At 42.3% G+C, this 19725-nt stretch overlaps 1 protein-coding gene across 6 annotated transcripts in view; it reads right to left on the bottom strand.

Annotated features, from left to right (window-relative positions):
• Positions 1-19725, bottom strand: part of EPHA5 (EPH receptor A5) — a 193448-nt gene that overhangs the window by 87213 nt on the left and 86510 nt on the right. For 5 of the 6 annotated variants that reach the window (XM_066186186.1, XM_066186185.1, XM_066186184.1 and 2 more), the window contains exon 4: positions 148-303. The exons of the other annotated variant lie outside the window; for it this stretch is intronic. In XM_066186186.1, the coding sequence (XP_066042283.1) occupies positions 148-303 (156 nt within the window). The remainder of the gene's footprint in view (positions 1-147; positions 304-19725) is intronic. 6 annotated transcript variants of the gene reach the window in all.

Raw genomic sequence — 19725 nt, forward strand, 5'->3', positions numbered from 1 at the left:
AAAGACAGTGACATTACAAGTGTGTCAAGGCTAGCTCAGACTCCAGTGCAGAGCCTGAAAAAGCACATTTGTTAGTATCATAATGTCTAGTCACAGTACAGGAACAGCTTGAAAGGATTAAAAACAACCCTATGAGCACATGCTTACTTGTACAGGCCATTGTAGGTGGGTCTGACTCCTTCCTAAAATAGTGTTCTTCACACAGGCAAGATGTGGATGCTTCATCAAGTGTGTAGCTGTGTGGGGGACATTTGCTGCAGGATGGACTGTGGGGTGAAGCTTTGAAGAACCCAGGTCTGCATACTGTGAAAAGAAGAACCACAGGCTAAGCTCTCCCATCATGAAATTAGTCTCTTTACATTTCCTTTCTTAAAAACCCCCCATATCTTCAGCTATAAAACAGACAAATACTCATGAGCTATTTAGTTTGCATATTTTAAAACAGTCTATGCCACTAACAGATAGTGCATACTTAAATACCTGCATGAAAGAGAATGTGAATTTGTTGATTATTTCCTTCCCCTAGCATCTGCCATTGCTGGGTATTTATTTTCCTTGTTGAATGCATTAGAGGTAATATCTTGGCTCTGCTTTAGAAAACATTACTGTGATTTTTTTTTTCTGTTCAGTCTTAGGTAAACAGGTAAAATACATTTCATGTTTTTTTCAGATGTTCCAGACCCAGAAATCAATGTCTCAGCAAAAAAATAACAAGACAGTGGTGCAGCGGATTTCAAGATGGACATCCTGAAGACACTGTGATAAGGCTACTTCCCTAGGGTGTTTCCTCCTGCAAACCTGTGATGAATTTTGAAGTGCTCCACATGATGGGCTGTTCTGGGTATAGTCTGAACCAGGCATGCTCAACATACATGATATTTCTTCTAGCTCCAATGCATATACATGACAAGGCACAAGGACTTGATCTGAGAGCTACTTTTTTTCTTACAAATCCATGGCTATGAGTAGCTTGGGATTTTTTTTTGTAAGTAGTTTGAAATGAATACAGTAATATCTTGTTTCCATCCTTCTGAAACAAGTGCTTTTTCACCTATGCAAAGCTCTCTGCACTTCACCTGTGTGTGCACACTCAGCCAGAAGCAGTGACAGCCACAGGTTTGCAAGTGGTTTTTTTAGGAAAAAACCCAGTTGGCTCTATATCATACCCTCACATGCAGAATTACAAATGCACTGTTAGCAAAAGTAGGAAATGTTGATTGTCTGTCTCAAAGAGCAGAGACAGGGAGACATGTTAAAGCAGCTCTAAAGTGCTGTTACCATTTCTTCCTTCTGAATTGCTTTAAAATATTTCTGCCCAGTATGATATTAATGATGCAGAGATCTGCTATCAGACTTGAAGTTACCTGGAAATCCCAGAGCCTTTCCATCTGCATTCAAACTCTCCCAGTTGTAATTAGCTTGCAAAGAAAATTAGTTCACAGCAAAAGCACTAATATTATCCCATCAGGAATGTCCCAGACAATCACAGCATGTGCTAAAACTCAGCAAGTGATGACAGAATCCATCTTCACTGTAGGTAAAGTATAAGTTTTTACTAGTGATCCCTTTCCTCTGATGGACCAACTAGGACAACTGCTTCTAAAGTTGGCTCTGCTTCCTGCAGTACCAGAGAAACTGCCTTGTCATCTTCCCTTTTACATCAGTAGTTTCTTCACCAAAGGTGAGACACTTGCATATCAATTCCTGACTCCCAGAGTTGAACAGTAAGTCTTTGGTGATGGAGACCACTCATGCATCAAATGTGTGATTCAAGAGCATCCAACAGACCTCCCCCAGGCCCGACCTCCCCAGCCTTGCCCGGACTATGTACATTTTACAGCAGGCACCATGCAGCCCTGAAGCAGGTGCCAAGCCCAGCACAGGCTGCCAGGTCACCACCATGGATCTGCAACCTCTCCACCCTGCTGTAGGGGGGGGGATCATCTCCCTTCCGACCTACCCAAACCAAGCACCCTCCCACGCTATTCCACGGATTCCCTTTCTTCCCACAAGACAGGCAGAGAACAACTGGTTGGACTGGAGGGATTTATAGGTTTTAAAAACCCATTTCCCAAAATTGCTCCTCATCCAACTAGTGTTCCATTCCCAGCCTGTGATATCCAGCTGCAAGGTGCAGTTGCTCTGCTTTGTGCCCGGACATCAGGACCAGCAAAGAGAACTAAGGCTGAACCTGTTCTCTATGGCTTTTAGCAGACTTACCACAAGCTGCCCTCATGCTTTATAGCACATCCCTCAGTTTCCAGCACGTACTTAAGTTCTTTTATTAACTTTACAATCACCTTCAAATGCTGCCCTACCTACAGCAAGGACTATTACACAGTCTCTGGAGAGTCTTCTGAGAGAGCAGACCACCAAATGCTTCCTCTCTAGCCCACAATTTGTATTTCAAAGCCAAATCAAACACTCTTGCACACGCAGACAAAAGAGATGGGGAAATGAAAGCATGAAAATGTGCAACATGTAAGGACAGCAACACACATCTAGTGTGTAGTCAATGTAATTAGCCCTCAAAAAAGGACCTGAATTTATCTCATTATATTCTATCAAGACAGACAGAAAATCATTACAGCACGAGAGTTTACTGTGCTTCTATTTTGTGCAAAGCAGCAAATGCAAAATGAGTCAGTTTTCCTTGACAGATTTTAAACGAGATGCAGCTTGTTGATGATGGCACGATACGTAGCTCAGCCCAAAGGGAATATGTGGTTTTCATAAATAAATATGGAGCCAAGAGATGCACAAGGCAAATAACCCATGATTTAATGAGAGATGTGAAATAGAACTGAAGTAGACTAATTTTTGTATAAACTGCAGGCTCTCATGGGTCAGGCAAGTCCCTCTCTATTAAAAAAGTATTAGGAGGAATACTCAAGAGCATTACGTTACACTGAAGAGATCAGCATGAGTCCTCAAAACAAACAGGCAGCAGAGCAGCATCCTGTTGGACTAAGGTGAAATATTTCTGTGTCAGTCAGAAGGGAAGAATTCAGGGACAGGAGATGGGTTATACAAAAAAAGGGGAGTATAGAAAACCAAATAAATGCAAGAAGTGACACAGTTAGTGGTGTTAGCTGAATCCACACACCTGCAGCAGATGCCTTGGGGAGGGCAGGGGGATTTGCAGGGTTCCCCCAGCACAGTCTTCCAGGCTCTCATGACCAGCAGCTCCTGATGGAAACCGCACTTGCACCATCATGCTCAAGAACAGAAGCAGCTGCATGGGTGTCTCAGGCAGAACTTGTATCCACTACAACACTTCTCCGTATCCTTTCCTGTGTTTGTTTTGTACAAAACACAAAGGAGAGGACAGCCTGTGAGATGGTTCAAGCAGCAGTTGTTTAACAGAGATGCTGCGATGAAACAGACCCTGTTTAGATGAAAGCTAACCCAGGGGCACCGTACGCCTCCACACTGCAGAGCAAGTACCACAGCAGGTGGATGAGCATAGTCTTGGCTGAGCTGAACAGCCAAAAAAGCAGGAGCTCGTGCCCTGTCCATTTTCTGCCAGTGGTGGCAATGCCTCAGACATTTTGCGAATTTGTTTCAGAGCAGGACAGGGCTAAAACCAACTTACCCTGCATGTGTATCTTGGGTTTTGGTCTCTTATCTTATCATTCCTCTTCTGACAATCAATCTTATAATCTCTTCATGAAGTATACATGCCTTTATTTAAAATTACATGGGTGTCTGGTGTTTAATTCCTAATTAAATCTTATTTTAGTCTTCTTATATTTTTATCTCAGTATTTCCAATTCACCAGCTATTGAAAAGATACAGAGAACTAGCACAGCACAGTCATACAGATAATGTACTCTCTCTCTTTTAAAGGGGATAGGAAAGCAGGAGAAATAAAATGAGCTAGCTTAAGACTCCCCATAATCTGCTGCAAGACAGCTGAAAAGAAATGAAATCAAGTTTGAAGCTGTTGATGAGATCTGCTTCTTTCTTCTTAATATTAAAACTCTTTAACTGATTAACAGCCAGCGATGTGGGAAAATAGTCTTTAAATTAAATTGGTCGCTTAAAAAAATTATTATTTTTAGAGACAGCAAATAAGACATAAACAACCTGCTAGTGTTAGGTACAAGTGGGATGTGTTTCTGTTAGTAGCACATCCATTATTAGCAAATCAATTTCACTCTTTTTATTTTTAATAGCAACCACAAAATGTGGCATACACAGAGCATTAGCATCTGTGCAGCCTCTTGCTGCACACTTTAAAGGGGCCAGAGAGAGATGGCCATGGTGAAGGATGGCAGCAAGAGCATCTTGGGATTGCAATGGCATGAGCTGATCCCTTAAACCAACAGCAGCTGGATTAGAGACTGTCTTTGTACCTTGCAGAGGGGAGCCCACCAGAGCCACGCTGAAAGACACTGGCCCCTGGAAGGAATGTGGGTGGATGGAGGTAGAACCACTGGTCCTCTTACAACGACAACTGGCCTCTGCCAACAACATGCTGAATGTGCTATAACAATAGTAGAGACAGTGAATACCAGTGAGGAGACAAAGCAAAAAGAGGGGAGAACAAGCCAGTAACACCAGCCAGCTGGGACTACTTGCCAGTTTATTTTCTGAAAGACTTAACATCAAATGATTTGCGGCCGCACCCCTGTAACCATCCCTTCCCTGAGCTTTGGCTGAAGACTGCAGCCAATAGGCAGGGCTCCTCTCCTCCCCAGCTACCCCATGCCTTCACTGCACACTGACCCAAGGCAACACATGCTGGAAGCAAGGAACAAATTCAAGGCTTTCCATACTCACATGATCATGTCAGTGAAACCACACAACTATCACAGAATCACAGAATCGTTAAGTCTGGAAAAGACCTCCAAGATCATTGAGTCCAGACTTTGACTGAACACCACCATGTCAACTAAACCATAGCACCAAGTGCCACATCCGGTTATTTCTTGAACACTCCCAGGGATGGTGACTCCACCACTTCCCTGGGAAGCCTGCTTTAATGCTTGACAACCCTTTCAGTGAAGAAATTCTTCCTGATGTCCAACCTGAATCTCGCCTGGTGCAGCGTGAGGCCATTTCTTCTCATCCTGTCACCAGTTGCCAGGGAGATGATTTCCTTCCTAAAGTATGTCTAGCCTTTCTGGACCCTTTTGTTATTAAGGACTGTATCTGAACCAGTGTCCTGAACAAGCCAAAGTCTGCCCTCTGGAAGTCAAAGGCATGTTTTGTAGGTTTTGCACCCTTTCCTTCCCTCACCAAGAATTGAAAACTTTATAATCCCTTGGTCACAATGCCCACAGTGACCTTCGACCACCACATCTCTCACCAGCCCTGCTCTCTTCATAAGCAGCAGGTCTAGCAGAGCACTGTCCCTGGTAGGCTCACTCATCAGGTATGTCAGGAAGTTAATACTCACACACTCCAGGAACCTCCTAGACAGTCTCCTCTCCAATGTGCTGAGTTTCTAGCAGACATCCAGGAAGCTGAAGTGTCCCACAAGAACAAGGGATAATGTGAAACGTCAGCCAGCTGCTTGTAGAATACTCTATTGGTCTCTATCCCATAATTAGTATTAGTGGGAATTCCAGTTTTGTACTTGTAGAGAGAGAAGCTAGGAAACATGACCCTGTAAGCCTTGAAACCCCAGGAGATATAAAAAAAAGCCCAACTTATTACTCTCTTCACACTCTCTTGATGCTGGGAGGATAAGCTCACAGTACTTAAGTGCTTAGGATCAGTGAAATGACCTTTCATATGTCCCAGAACATAAAACTCAAACAGGAATTACACTGCCTCCCTTGCAGAGCGCCAAATTAGTCTCCACAGTAATCAGAAACCTCAAGTATAACTCATAAGGTAGTGCCACTAATCCATAAACAAAGCTAAAGGACTGAATCTAAGAAAAATTAATGAGGATAAGGATGCCTACCCTAGATGGAGCACAGGTTATCCAGCTGAACCTGAGGTTTCCTCCCCAGCCTGGAAAGTCCCTTTGCTTCTCCTTCCCATCCTCAGTCCCATTTACCTTTCCAGACTGCCAACTTCTTCAGACAGGGACACACAGCTCAAATTGTCACAGCTTTTAAAAGGAACCACAGTGTAAAACTCTCTGCCCCGTGGACAGACCCACAGTCCACAATGAGGCAGCTCTCAGCTGAAACACAAACAGGATATGGAGGGATGCATGTTTGTATGTGTATTTTCAGCTCTGTAGCTCATCAACTCTTCTTTCATTAGCACATTTCTCTGGTGCAGGGAATATACCTTGAGAGTTGAAGGATCTGAGCAAAAACAAGCTACAAATAATCATCCCCTGCTCTCCGGAGCTGCCATGCCTTGAAGTGTTAGCACTGAGAAGAGGGTGCTGCTGCCTCTTAGATGTGTCCAAAACCTGTAAAAGGATTTAGTGAGGTACAGTCTTTACAATGTGGAATCAATTAAAATGCTGAGAGGCTCCAAGCCTCAGCTTGTGCTCCTGACACGCTCTTTTACTTACAAGAAAAAACAAAACAGAAAACCACAACGGACTGTCTTCGTGTTTCCCAACAAGCATAAACATATGAATGCCAAGCTTTCCTAAAAAGTATTTCAAGAACTACAGCAACCCACCACAGAGCATCCTTCTGCAGAATTTACAAGCAGGCTCACAAGAGCTAATCCAGCCCTCCCTATAAGCTTTCCTGAACTGCAAGCTGACACTGAAATTGCTGCCAAAGCTACAAAGCTACAGAAAAATGTGTAAAATTCCCTGATTATATCTCTTTTAGGCTTGGTCTCTTCTATCTGCAATAGTGCTATGTTGCTTCCTGTAGCAGCATGCCTTGGGGATTTGAAGGGAATTAAATAAATATCCACTAATAAAACACTGTAATTCGAAGCTGCTGGTTTGCTTCAATCCGGTAGACTTGCCAGCATCTCTCAGGAGGTCCAGTACTCAATGCTGCAGTCCAAGACTTGCTAGAGTTCCTTTTAAATGATGTCCTGGAGCTTGTTGGACAAGTGAGGCATCTACAGGCTCTGCACTTTGAAAAAAGAGACTTGGCTCCTAGCTTGGATTCAAACCAATTCATGCGTCTCAAATGGGTAATATTCTTTTAAGCTTTTTTCCCTTTGTTCTAAGAAAACATTGGCTTTTGATGCTGTCCTGCCCAACCCCACACTAACTCAGGCTGAATTATCTCCACTCTGCATTGAAATCAGCTCTAGCTCTGAATACAAAAACAACCTTTAAAACTAGGATATAAATAAATTAGCACTTTCAGTCCCTTCCTCTGAAAAACCACTTTTTTCTATCTCATGGCTCACTAAATTGTGACACAACAATTTATGACATAACTGTAGCTGCTAGAAAACTAAGAATTAACTGCCACTAATGACATTAATGACTTTCTTCTAAATGGTATAAAACTTCATCACACAGCATCACTCTGAAAAATTCATCAAATTCCCAAGTAAACTCCATTTTCAAGACATAAAAATACCTAGAACACAACACATTTAAAAATGCTTATGCTTACATTAGTATCTTAATGGGCTATATTTCTGCACATTCTGACTTCGTTCTAAAGAAGATTTTAAAGCAATCAATGAGGCAAAACCTGAGTCGAGCCTAAACTCTCAGCAGTGTGATGGAGGAGCATGGAAAGAGATTTATCCTGGCATATATGCAAACACATACTATCATTTGGGTTTGATTTCACAGAAAGAAAGCAAGCTATGGAAAATAAATGCTCCTAGGGGAAACAGAAGATTTTTCAAAAGCATTTAGCACTGGGCAAGCTTGCTCCCCCAGGCTGTGTCAACTGCAGGGCTAGATGGCTGTGCTTTGGTTTTTGTGGGGTCTTCCTTTTTGCCAAACTTTCCTGTCCAAAAAGAAAAACCTGAAAGAAACTGGTACATTTCTAGAGGAAGCACTCTAGCACATTTCCTAGCAAACCCAAAATTTCTGTGATGAGCAACTGCATGCTCTCGCATGCATGTACAAGGGCTCCTTCAGCTCTCCGCACAGGCAGCACCTGCAGTCTTCCTTGCTCTCCGGCTAGAAGGGACAGATCCAGGTTGATCTCACTGAACCCCAACTATCTGGCTTACAATAAAAAAAAAGGAAGTCCACATCCTGTTGCGACAGCTTTTCTGCCTATTACATTTATAAATTATGTATCTTCACAAATCTCTGTGTCTATAAAAATCTATCTGTGTATCTTCACTTCGTTCTCTGAGGTGCAAAGATGCACTTAAATTACTCCTAAATTACTGTCTTTGGTTTTTTAATGAAGGCAAACTGAAATCATTTTACTCCCTTTAACAGAGGAAGCCATGATTTACAATGCTGCACCTGAAGGAAAAATACAATTTAAGACACAGAAGGCAGCAGAGACACATTTGTTTCCGCACACTGGTAAACACAACTTAAGATGCCCAGCTCCACACGTAATCCAAGAGGCACAGGAATCTATTTTGGGGTTTCTGCACACAAAGACACACACCCGGGTTATCCTTTGTTATGTGAATGGCAACTTAAACATTCAGGCTGCACTGTCCTGCTAAGAGAGGGGAGGATTGATGGACAAGCCACAGAACTCCCTCGAGTTCGACAGCAGCATTGACTGAATAGCAATAAAGGCATCGTCCCTAATGGCAGCTGGGGAACAGGATCACACTTAAAAATGATGCAGCCAAAACCCCCCTGTGCCTATCTGTATACACCTATTACCGACAGTAATGCAAAGATCAGTTGGCAAAATCTCCTGGAAAATAGGGCTCTTCAAAGCTACATGTTTGCTGTAGCTTTGAAGAGCCCTAATACTTCAATGAAAGGGTTTTTAGTCTTTTGGTTCAGTCTGCCATAGGGATCTGGAGCCCAACCGGCAAAGAAAGAAACATTCTTTAATTATATTGTGGTTTGGACAACTGCAAGCCATTGTGGTTAAGAAATATAATGACTGGGAGGATTTATTTTGATGATTTATGCCATGTGTGTTTATTCTACCAACATTTTAAGGTTTCAGCCTGAACCAATAAACTGCACATATGCAGACAGTAAAGAGAATTAAAAATTCTTAAAATATTTCCCTCCAATTGGCCCTACCTTGTTTAACTTCAACGGTGTGAACAAGATTTCTTGCTGGTATAAAGTCAGCCTTTTCACTGCTGACTATTTGATCTAAAATAGGCAGCATCCCACCAACCTACAGTGATGCAAACACCTACTCAAAAAGATCCTTTCAAAGCTGGCATCAAATGTTTAAGGGCTTGTTTGCTTCTAGCTTTATGATCAGCTGTCTCAGGAGGTAAATTCGGCAGGACTGGCTGTAGGCAAGTTGTTTTAAAATTGTTCCTCTGTAATTTATGGCTGAACATATGTCACTCCAGACACATCTATTCAAATTCCATCGGAGGGCAACGGAGACGGATCTTTTACAGTCCTGACCAAAAAAAGATAGGAAGGATTTATCCAGAGTTGACAGAACTAAGTGTGCTAAATGGGTTTATGCACAGAACAATGACTCTGGGAAAGTGATGTTTCTTGGTGTGTGGTTTTTGTTTGGGTATTTTGTTGTCAATGAAAATTTAAGGTAAAGGTGATGATAGCCAATTTTACTGTGGGCAGGCAGCCGAGAGGTGCACAGAAAGAAACACAGACATATCTCTTGGGGAACACATCCCTTCAGTCAGGCCTCCTTCCACAGAAGCTCATGGGTTTTGCACTGGAGCACACTGATTGGAGTTGCAGAGGGAAGTCTCACTGAGGTAAATTCTCCCCTGATATGCATATCACGAGATGCTCTGGCTTGTTAGAAGGCCACAAATCAAGAAGTGTGTGCAAGGAAGACATAGCAAATATTAATACCCTGAGAAATTTAACCAGGAAAGCTGAGCAAGCTCTAAACACACAACCAAGAGCAGAAACATCAAGCAGTTATCCTGTCACATACAGATAGAATGCTTCATTATCTCAGTTTAATTAACCAGACATAAAAATATTGAGATTATTTGTTAAATTGATTAAATTATCCCTTTGGGTCAGATGAACACTGCAACACTTTACAGCTCATCTGCCTTGCCAAGCAGCTCCACTCAAGAGCTCTTCTTTAGGAACAAGTTCAAAGGGCAACCTGAGGCATGGCTGGCTCTTCCCTTGCCAGCCTGACAGTACTGGGAGCTTTTCTTCTGTGTTGCAATCTGTCAGAGAATTTATTTCTGTACTACCTCTCCTGTTTCTGGAGGAAAACTTGCTGCATATATAAAACGCTCAAACACAAGATAAAACAATGTAACTTGACACTTTAAACCTCCTGGTTTTGAAGCCAATCTCAATACTATTTGGGCAGGGAGCCTTGTGGCTTTTGGATGATGGAGTTGGGTCATCCTTGCCTTGAACTAGCTAGCACTGCCATGACTCCAGGCGAGTCAGGAAAAAACCAAAAGCCAAGAGGAAAAAAAAATGCAGTTATATCCCAATAAGATGTTTTATCAGACATATAAATATTACTTTCCATCTAACATAAACATTACTTTGCATGTAAACAGTACTTTTCTGAGACAAAAGCATCCACTGGGAAGAGACATCCTGCTAACAGCCCTGTCCACTGCTTCTTCTCAAAGGCTTTGTTCTTGCCCCAAAAATGGCTGTTCGATAGATGCAACTGTTCCAGAAATCCACATATGAAGCAAAAACTAAAGCAAAGCAAACACTTTACCACTTGCTTTCCCTCGTGCTACATGAAGTCTTACCATGATGTCCTTCCTGCCAAATCTATTTCCCCACACTGCAAAGCACTAGCCTGAAGCACACTTTGCAGCAGCAATGCTGGCATTCTCACAGGCTTTTTACTTAAGGTTGTGAGCTGCCAAAGCTTGATTTATGGAGATTTAATTCTCAAACTATTATAAAGAAATACTGTTGCTCACATGTAGCTCACATGGCTCTCCAGCTATATCTAAAGAAATAAGCATTGCCTTTATAAGCTTGTTTGCCCTGGAAGCCCAGCACTGCCTTTATTTGTAATTTTTCCTGCATCTCTGCAACCTTGCATTGCATCAACTTGAACAGTCTTTCTAAGGCAGCTTGGGAAAAAAAAAACCCCAAACCAAATCTTCCGCTTTACAAAAACCATTCATGTTGGATTTCTTCAAGGGAAGACTAGAAGACACCAAGAGGGGAGAAAAGGGAGCAGTTGGCATGGGCACAAGGGCACTGAACTCTTGGTTTAGCATACCTATGCCTTGCAAGAAAAAAGACTGCAACCTGCTTGTCTTGTGTCTCATACACAACCACCCTCAACAGCTTGCCAGTCCTCACTGCCAGCACCAATTCCACACCTTGTTTTCAAAGCCTTGTCAAGTGCTGTGGCATCTGTCCTGTGATACCCAGCAGGAGAGGGTGGTACAGGAAGATGCTGCCTGTCCTCTCAGCAGCCCTGAAATGGAGAGACTGCAGGAGAACACGAAGAATCAATCTTTTCACGAGGAAGAGAAGGCCCAAAAAAACCTGAGAGGGGAAAAGAGGTTATAGCCTTTTTGAGAAGAAAGCCTGAAAATGAGAACACCACCAGCAAAGTCAGAAGAAGGCAAACACAAAGCGTTCAGTATTAATTCTTTTATTTGAAGAGGTACATTTTGCACTGAAAGAACAAATGGGAGTTCCTGGACTCAAGTATGGACTGGTAATATTTCCCTCCCTGTCATCTCTTGACCTCCCCAATATCTAGCATCCATTCCATATGGATGCACTTTTGGATGTTGGTTTCTTTTCAGATGCACTAGAGAGCAGCCAGAAACTTCTGGCTCTTGACACTTAGCCCAAATACCATTTACAATTTATTTTTTTCAAATTTGTGCAAGTGGTAAAAATACAAGGTTCATTATTCTATGCAGAAATTCTCTCATCATCCAGCCAAATTTAAAAATAAATAGTTGCAATTAAATGTGTCGCTACATTATTTATGTAGATGCATTCAATTTGCAGAAAGCTGCTATAAAAATACTCCCCTTCAATCCATGGGAAATTTATTGCACTTTTATTGTGCATTTTCTTCTCCCTGCTCAAATGTATGTTGCTCTCTGCCTTTTTTTCACCAGTGTTACTTAACACATCATTTTCCAGCCACTGTTTCTCCTACATTTGTCTTGAAAGAATGAGGGATGTAATCCAAATCCAAATGTTTCTTGATTATTTGTGAACAAGGCTGCTAAATGATTACTAGACAGATAATTCCAGTATTTCCCTTGCAATCAAGCACCACTCCTTGTCTCTGCATTTGGCTCTTACAACTGTTGGGTAAATGGTATGCACCAAGGCTGCCCAAGGCTTCCGAGTGCCTATTAATTCTGTCAGAAACTCCAGACACTCTAAAGAATTGCTAATTTAACAACAGACTGTGAAATTATTTTTTTCTTTCTTTATTAATTGCTGTGCAATTTGAAAGTGACTTCACTGCCCCGACCGTATTTGGCATGAAGAACAGGGGGTATTTCATCCTGTGAGGAAACAACTGAAAGCCTTCTCCCCAGCAGTCCCCGTATTCATAAACAAATATAAATATGTGAAACAACTGCTAATAAAAATGGGTTAACTTGCTGCAGGTGTTCCTCCGTCAATTTAGCCGGGTGATATTAGTAAAATCTGACAGGAAAGCACAGTGATATATTTCATTTGTGCCTTGACATTTTGATTCTGTTTGTTAGAGTGTATGTGCAGCGATCTGGCTTTTTCTCCAAGACCTCTATAGCTGTCAGTCTGTACAAACAGGATTTGACAAGATGTCCATTTAGCAGGATGGGAGGGCAAAGGAAAAAAAAAAAAAAAAAGAGATGGAGAGACCAGGTATCTGGGTAAAGCTGCACTGCAGTGCAAAAACGTGATGCTTTACACATACCAAGCAACTAAAAAAAAAAAGAGCAGCTTGATATGCAGGATCTGAGACAGTTTGCATCCTTTAATCAATAGCTCCTTTGAGAAAGGTGGCCAAGAATAACATAAATTGATGGTAGAGGAGAAAGAAGACGAAAGGCAAGAGCTGGAGAAAGCAAAGGATCACCGTACACTAATCCAGAGAAAGATTTTTGGCAAGTCTTAATTATTTTTAAGAAGAGAGATAAAAAAAGGATGCTTTCATTTGCTTGAGAGAAATTAGATTTAAGAATAAATCTAAATAGGAAGTTTTGCTTTCCAAGGCTGCCTTTTTCCAGCCTGAGGAAAGAGGCAGAAGGTGATGAAGCTGTCTCTTCCAGGGATAATGTAGGAATTTAGAAGCGTTCAGCTTGTTTCTCCCTGCAAAGAACTTTGGACCAGAAGCAAGCAAATGATTTGCAATGAAACAGAGTACAAAATAGCTACGAAGATGAAACAACAGAAAATGAATGCAGCATTAAACAAGACAGTAACCAGAGTTTAGAGATTTATGGTTACTGGCTGGTGTATAAAGATAAGAAAGGGATTCTGATAGTCTGGGTGATTCTTGCATCTCCGCAAGCACGGTTTAAAAGCAAAACTGAATACACAACTCTAGCTAAAATTCAGAAAAAAGTATTAATTAGTGGGGTTTTAACTATACCTTACCTTTCAAAATATGCCTCTACACAGCATCAGCCACACCAGTGTTGCCTACAGGCTGCACGACCAGGCAAAGGCTTGCCTCTTCCTCCAGCTACATCACAGCTGCCCCTGTCTCATCTGCATCAGGCTGCAGAGAGGCATCTTCCTCCTGCCCTCTCCTCTCAAGGCCATGCAGCTGAACACACAGAGCTCATGGTCCAACACATATGAGAGACCACAGGACGAGTCCAGCATGCAGCCACTCCCCAGCTCACACGGGACCAGCTGGGTCCTGTCTGATGGACAGGAGAGCTGGTCATCCCATGGCTACAGGAGGGCACATACCATACCACCACACACACATCCACCTACAGCTCAGCCTGGGAGCAGGACCAAACCGCAACACCCACAGCTGGGCCAGATCTCTCCAAAGCCACCAAACCTGGTCTCAGACATCAGGCATGTCTGCAAATGACCTGCCATCCCCCAAAATGGGAAGGCTTGAAATAAGTTTGTGTCAAAAAGAACCCATGACAGACATCCCTGAGTAGTTTTGCACCTTCACAGCACTCCTGTATATCACCTCTGGCATAAAGCGATGAAAGGAGATCTCAGTTGAGCAGAGCCAGTCGTGTCCTCCTTACCTTGCTGCTCCACCGAGGTAGAAAATATGTATTAGTGAAGCTGTAAAGCGCTTACAATTATGGCTGCAAACCCAGTAATCTCTACAGATGTAGGTAAATTGCTGACCTCTCTATCACTGTTACTTACGATGCAAAAAAACCTTGGGTTTTCACCGCAGCTTAATAAAACCTGTGGGGAATTGGCACGAGGCTTTCATTTCTTATAGCCAGCCTTTAATGTAGAACTCTAGATTTCCTGCAGGGGAATTGAATAGTTTAGAATAATTAGTGATTTACATATAGAGCTGTCAACAAAGATACATGGTATTAAGTTACCATGATGAAGGGTTCCACCTTCTCAGTTGCTACACTGGATTTGATTTTATTTAAAAATTCTGTATTTTAATTCCACTCACATTCTGCAATCACTAGTAAAGTGGCCTGAAGCGGACAGCAAGAGGAGAGCACTAAATCGAAGGCTTAAATCACTTCTTCCTCAGTTCCCCCTGGCAGATTTAAAGAGCAACCTGGCACTAATGCTTTCAGATAATATACTGTTGGACCTGACACAGCAGAGAAACTCTGCCTCAAATCACACAATGGTCCAGATGACCATGCAATTACAATTAACCTCCTGCCCACTGTGCCTAATGACAAATGATCATGTGAATGATAGACTCAGGAAAGGACCCAGGTAACAAAAAAATTATTTCTGATTCTTACATATTTAAAAAGCTATTTGCAGTTAGGAAAAAGCCAAGGGACACTAATTTTAGCTTTGCATCCAAAAGAAATGAATAACCCTTGATAATACACATGCAGGCATAAGCACAGGCAGTCAGCCTTCTCGCAGCAAGAGGGATGCATGGAAGTATCCTTCCGCCAGAGCGCTGTAATCGGAAAAGTACTAATATCCTCCACTGCTATAAATCTCAGCCCAGACCAGAGACCATGAATTTTGTCCATGCTGGATAAAAAAAGGTAATATAACCTCAAAATAGCATGCAATATTTTTTGGCACAGTTACTGGGCCCATGGGGTTCGCATTACAAGGTCAATAAGCAGGGAGTTACCCTGCGTTGTTCCGTCAGGTTTTGTGCTTCTTCTGCTTTATGTCCCTCATCTCCTACTTACCTCGAGACCTCTCTTTACCAGGGAGCAGCCTCCTCTCTCTGCTCACACAGCATCTTCAGAAGAAAGCAGAGCTATTTTCCAGTCTGCTCCCTCTGCAGAGCAGGGAAGCACAAAGATCACACCATCTTGGGAAGTGCTGGGGGCACCTGTTTCCTTTCCTGTACTCGGCTCTAATGGGTAAGAGTTTACTTGCCCCAGTTGTGCTCCTGGACAGAAGATCTGTCAGCAGGGCACTTGGAGTGATCTCTCCCTCACTTGCATCAGTGAAGCAAGATCGTTAATTTAAATATTTTGTTAAGGTTTTTGAGAAGTCACTCATTCTAATTAGTGTCCAGACCTGATGGGGCAGAAACCTCCAGCTCAGGAGCAGCAGGGCATATGTGTGCGTATATACATTTTTATGTTTATATGTACAGGACATGCTCATGGAAATTCTATCTCTCCTTCTTCCTAAATCTGGTATTTTCCACATCTCCCAAGAATGGCAGCAGCAATATGGATATGGCCACTCACCATTTGAAAGCATCAAATCACTTCCAGGCACTGCCAAGGCCTCTTCTGAAGAAAATGCAAGCCTGGAGTGTAGGCCCTCCTTGCTCCAGAGTCAAAGGATGCAGCACCAGCAGACACTCATGGACCATACCCCCAGCAAAGATAAATGGGCAGCACCATGCCTGGGCAGGCCCCTCCTGCAGAGCCTGTTATGGCAAGTATTTATGAAATTGTATGCTGTGCTGTTTCATAGCCGCTAATCACAGGCATAACACAATTAGGAGATAAGCCTTGTAATGCAGAACATTATGTATAAGGGTTTTTACATATATTTATAGCACCTGTTTCAGCATGCCTTCAGACAGAGTCTTCTCGTGTAAAAGAAATATACTGTACTCTGGCAATTTATTCTGATACTTGATTAGGGAAACATTGCTTTATGAATTCTAAGCCGTGACATTTTCACTAATCTTTCCATTTCAACAGCACAGAAAGGAATGTCTTTCATATCTCCTTACTTATCATTTTCAAGCTGAGTATATTATCTGCTCGTCTCTGGATTTCCTTGATAGCTCTTGAAAAAACTAAAACAGACCACCACAGTCTGTGAAACTTATGTGTGGCTTACTCAGAGAGCTGTATGTCATTCCAAAGATGAACAAATGTAGAAACTAGCTCTCATCTTTATTCTAGAATATGTCAAATAAACAAAAAACCCAGATTGCTATCTGTTATTTCCATTCAATGAGACTACTGCTTGAAAGGTTACAAGCGATAATGTTTTTACTTTTGCAGAAGGCCATGCATTAAACTTCTCATCTTGCCTTGCAGGGATCAAATAGAGTCTGCTTGTTGTCAGATTTCCTAAACGTGCCCTTCTGCCACGCTTCCCAGTGCAACAGTTCCACTGCCCTGCACACCAGCCTGCCCCTGAGAGACCGTACATTGCCATCCTTGAAGCATCCCTCCTCCTGATCCCCAACACCACAGGCGTTTCAACACCTAAACAGTCAGAAACTCCTCAGCTGTAGTTTCCAAGTTAAGATTTAATTTTGTGTAGCTTGTCAGGTCCCTCAGCAGCGTGAGCTGTTCTTGTGTGCCACGATACCTTATCCCCTGACAGTTTTTTACCTGGGACTGCTCTCTAACCACTAAGCATCGTATGGACCTATAACCTAGAACACATTGATTCATGAGGGGATAAAACTTGACCTGAAGATGTGTGCTGGGAGTGCACTGTTGCTCAGAGTGTCTGCTCTAGGTTTTTCAAAGGGGTCGAGCTACAGCCAGCCCAAAACAGGGGCCTTGAAAGATTCATAGCATTCTGCTTCAGCCTACGAATCCATTCCCAAGACATCATCCCACCTGCTAATGCAGAAAGAGCCTCTGCTATCATTAACTAAAACAATCATGCCTTTTGTTCTGCCATAATACACACCTATAGCAGCCTTTATTATATATTCAGACTCAACCTGTCTTTGGAATTTGCTTTCCCAATCGCTGTCATGCTCCAACACTTGTCAGTTGACTCAGATAACAAAATATTACTCTGATATTCACAGCACAACTTAGAAATTCCCTACACAAACTACAGGGAATTCTGCCAGTTCTGAGATAAATTAACTGCTTATCAAAGGCAAAACTGAGAAGGGTTGTTATTTTGTTGTTTTGTTGTTTTTTTTTTTTTTTCATGAATCCACGGTTTATTACTTCCTAGGCCCGTAATGCTACTTAGGTTTTTCATGATCCATGCATGAAGACATTTAGATATATCACCTCGGATTAATAACAACACAATTACAACCACTTAATGTGTTTAAGGGAGCAGTCCCAGCTTAATTTCCGGTAGAAGCATGCTCTGCTAGCAAGACAAAAACCATCAGCTTGTGCTCAAACCTTCCTTTAGCTGCTAATCCAGAAACTTCCCTGCCCACCAGCACCTCTCCCAGGATGAGAGCTTAGACCCTGATTGCAGCTCTTCAGGGCAAAGTCCACAGGGCTCCTTGCAGGGTTTGACTGCAGCTCCTCCTTTTCTCACACCCAAATCAATACCACCATAGCTCCTTCTCCTGACATTATGCTAAACTCTGGCAGTGCATCCTACTTTTTCCTCATGAAATCAGCCTTCTGGGTCACATTTTGGAGGTTATCTTCTAAAAAGCCCTAAAATTGAGCCTGGCAGCAATTGAGTCCTAAGCCCCAGAGTTTTCTCAGGACTTAAATGCCAAAGCATTTTGGCTTCCCATGCCCCAGGGAAAAAAAAATTACTCCAGAGAACTTGTGGGCACAAGCATGCCAAGTCCTCTTGGCCTGAAGGATGTAAGAAAGCTACCAGAAGGTTACCAAAATCAGCCCTACACATACAGCAGCCCAGGCCTGTGCTCAGCAGGCTGCCTACAGAGAAGCTGGCATCCCACCACTAAAAAACCCATTCCTCTCTGCCACACATAGCCCATTACCTTCCAACCAATTTCCAAACCTCTCTTTCTGGGGTGTGTGTGTGGAAAAGTATAATGTTTCCAACATATAACAAAAGGGTGGGCACATTTCAGTGCCAGAGCAGAACTGATACTGCCCACACAACCTGGGGTTTGGAAATAATGTATTTATAGAAGTACATTAAGACCAATTTAGAAAAGGTTGATTAGATAAAGTAATGCTCATTCAGGCAAGCCTAAACAATTTTCTTATTTCATTGAATCAGCAATAATGTACTCCTACAAATGCAATAAATATATATCTAATCACCTCCTCCTTCAGTGGCTTCTCCCCTTGTTCCTTTCGGTTGGCAGCATTTGGTTTGGGTTGTTTTCAGAAAGAGGAAAAAGCCCCCAGTAACTCATTTATAAAGCCTTCCCTTCCTGGTAATTTTATTTTATCTCTGTAGCATAAGGCAATCTAGCAGAAGCAAACATTGTTTACTTGTTAATACCAAGACAGAACTCTTAAAGACAGTCGATGAGACCACAGAGGAAAACTATTGTTTTCTTTGTTATTCTGCTGGAAGACCTGCGGTAACATGTCAGACACTGGTAGAGTCTTTTGGGGAAAATACAAATAGCTCCTCTCTTTTCATCCATATGCATGGGAAATCATGCTGGTCTTGCAAGCACGGGAAGATTTTGTGTTGCTGCTCCAGCTACATCTTCTCACACCGTAAGAACACCTGCTTTAAAGAAAAAATTCACTGCAATTTCTAATTCAGAATTCAAGGTATTTTTAAAATCCGGATTGTTTGATTGTGTTACTGGATCTACTGATTATCACAAGGTACATCTCAAGAGATACACAGGCTTCTGTGCCCAAGTCCTGGCACCTCGCAGCCCCTGGGTGAGCCGCAAAACCAGGATCCAGCCCACTAGCACTCAGATGAACTGAGAAATTGAGGGGCTGCAAGCGAGGGTCCTAGCCAGACATATGCATACAAAATCCTTTAGTTTTTGTTGTGTGGTGACAATATCTGTTACTAGGACACTGGCTGTGGGTTTCATGGCTTTCTGTCTTAAGAGTGCCTTCAGCTCAACACCACATTTGGATCTCAGACTCCCTCCTAACCTCTCCCTTCCCTTTTCACCCTCTCCATTACTTGCCTCTAGCCTTAGGAGGAATTAATATTTCTCTAGAGCAACCTGGGGGGAAAAATTGTCTTTGTCACCTCCTTTCTATACAAGGATTTGCCGTTGAGATATGAGGGCACATATATGTTCCTGCGATGATTTCATGAAATATAGACATGAGGAAATTTCTGCTACTGGGCAGAATTTTTGCAGCTGTGTTTGTGCCCAAACTAAATTCCCAAGCTACACTCTGTATAAAGCCTCTATCAACCACCAGCACAGAGAATTGATTCATCAAGTATCCCCCGTATGAAGAGAGACATTTTTTTATCCCATGCTACAAATTCAAATTTAATCAAGGATACTGCTTAAGCAGGCTTTTTTATTTTCCATA

The sequence above is a fragment of the Chamaea fasciata genome, unplaced genomic scaffold (genome assembly GCF_029207755.1).
Source record: "Chamaea fasciata isolate MVZ Bird 193981 ecotype frontalis unplaced genomic scaffold, bChaFas1.0.hap1 SCAF_6, whole genome shotgun sequence".
Classification (NCBI taxonomy): Eukaryota; Metazoa; Chordata; class Aves; order Passeriformes; family Sylviidae; genus Chamaea; species Chamaea fasciata.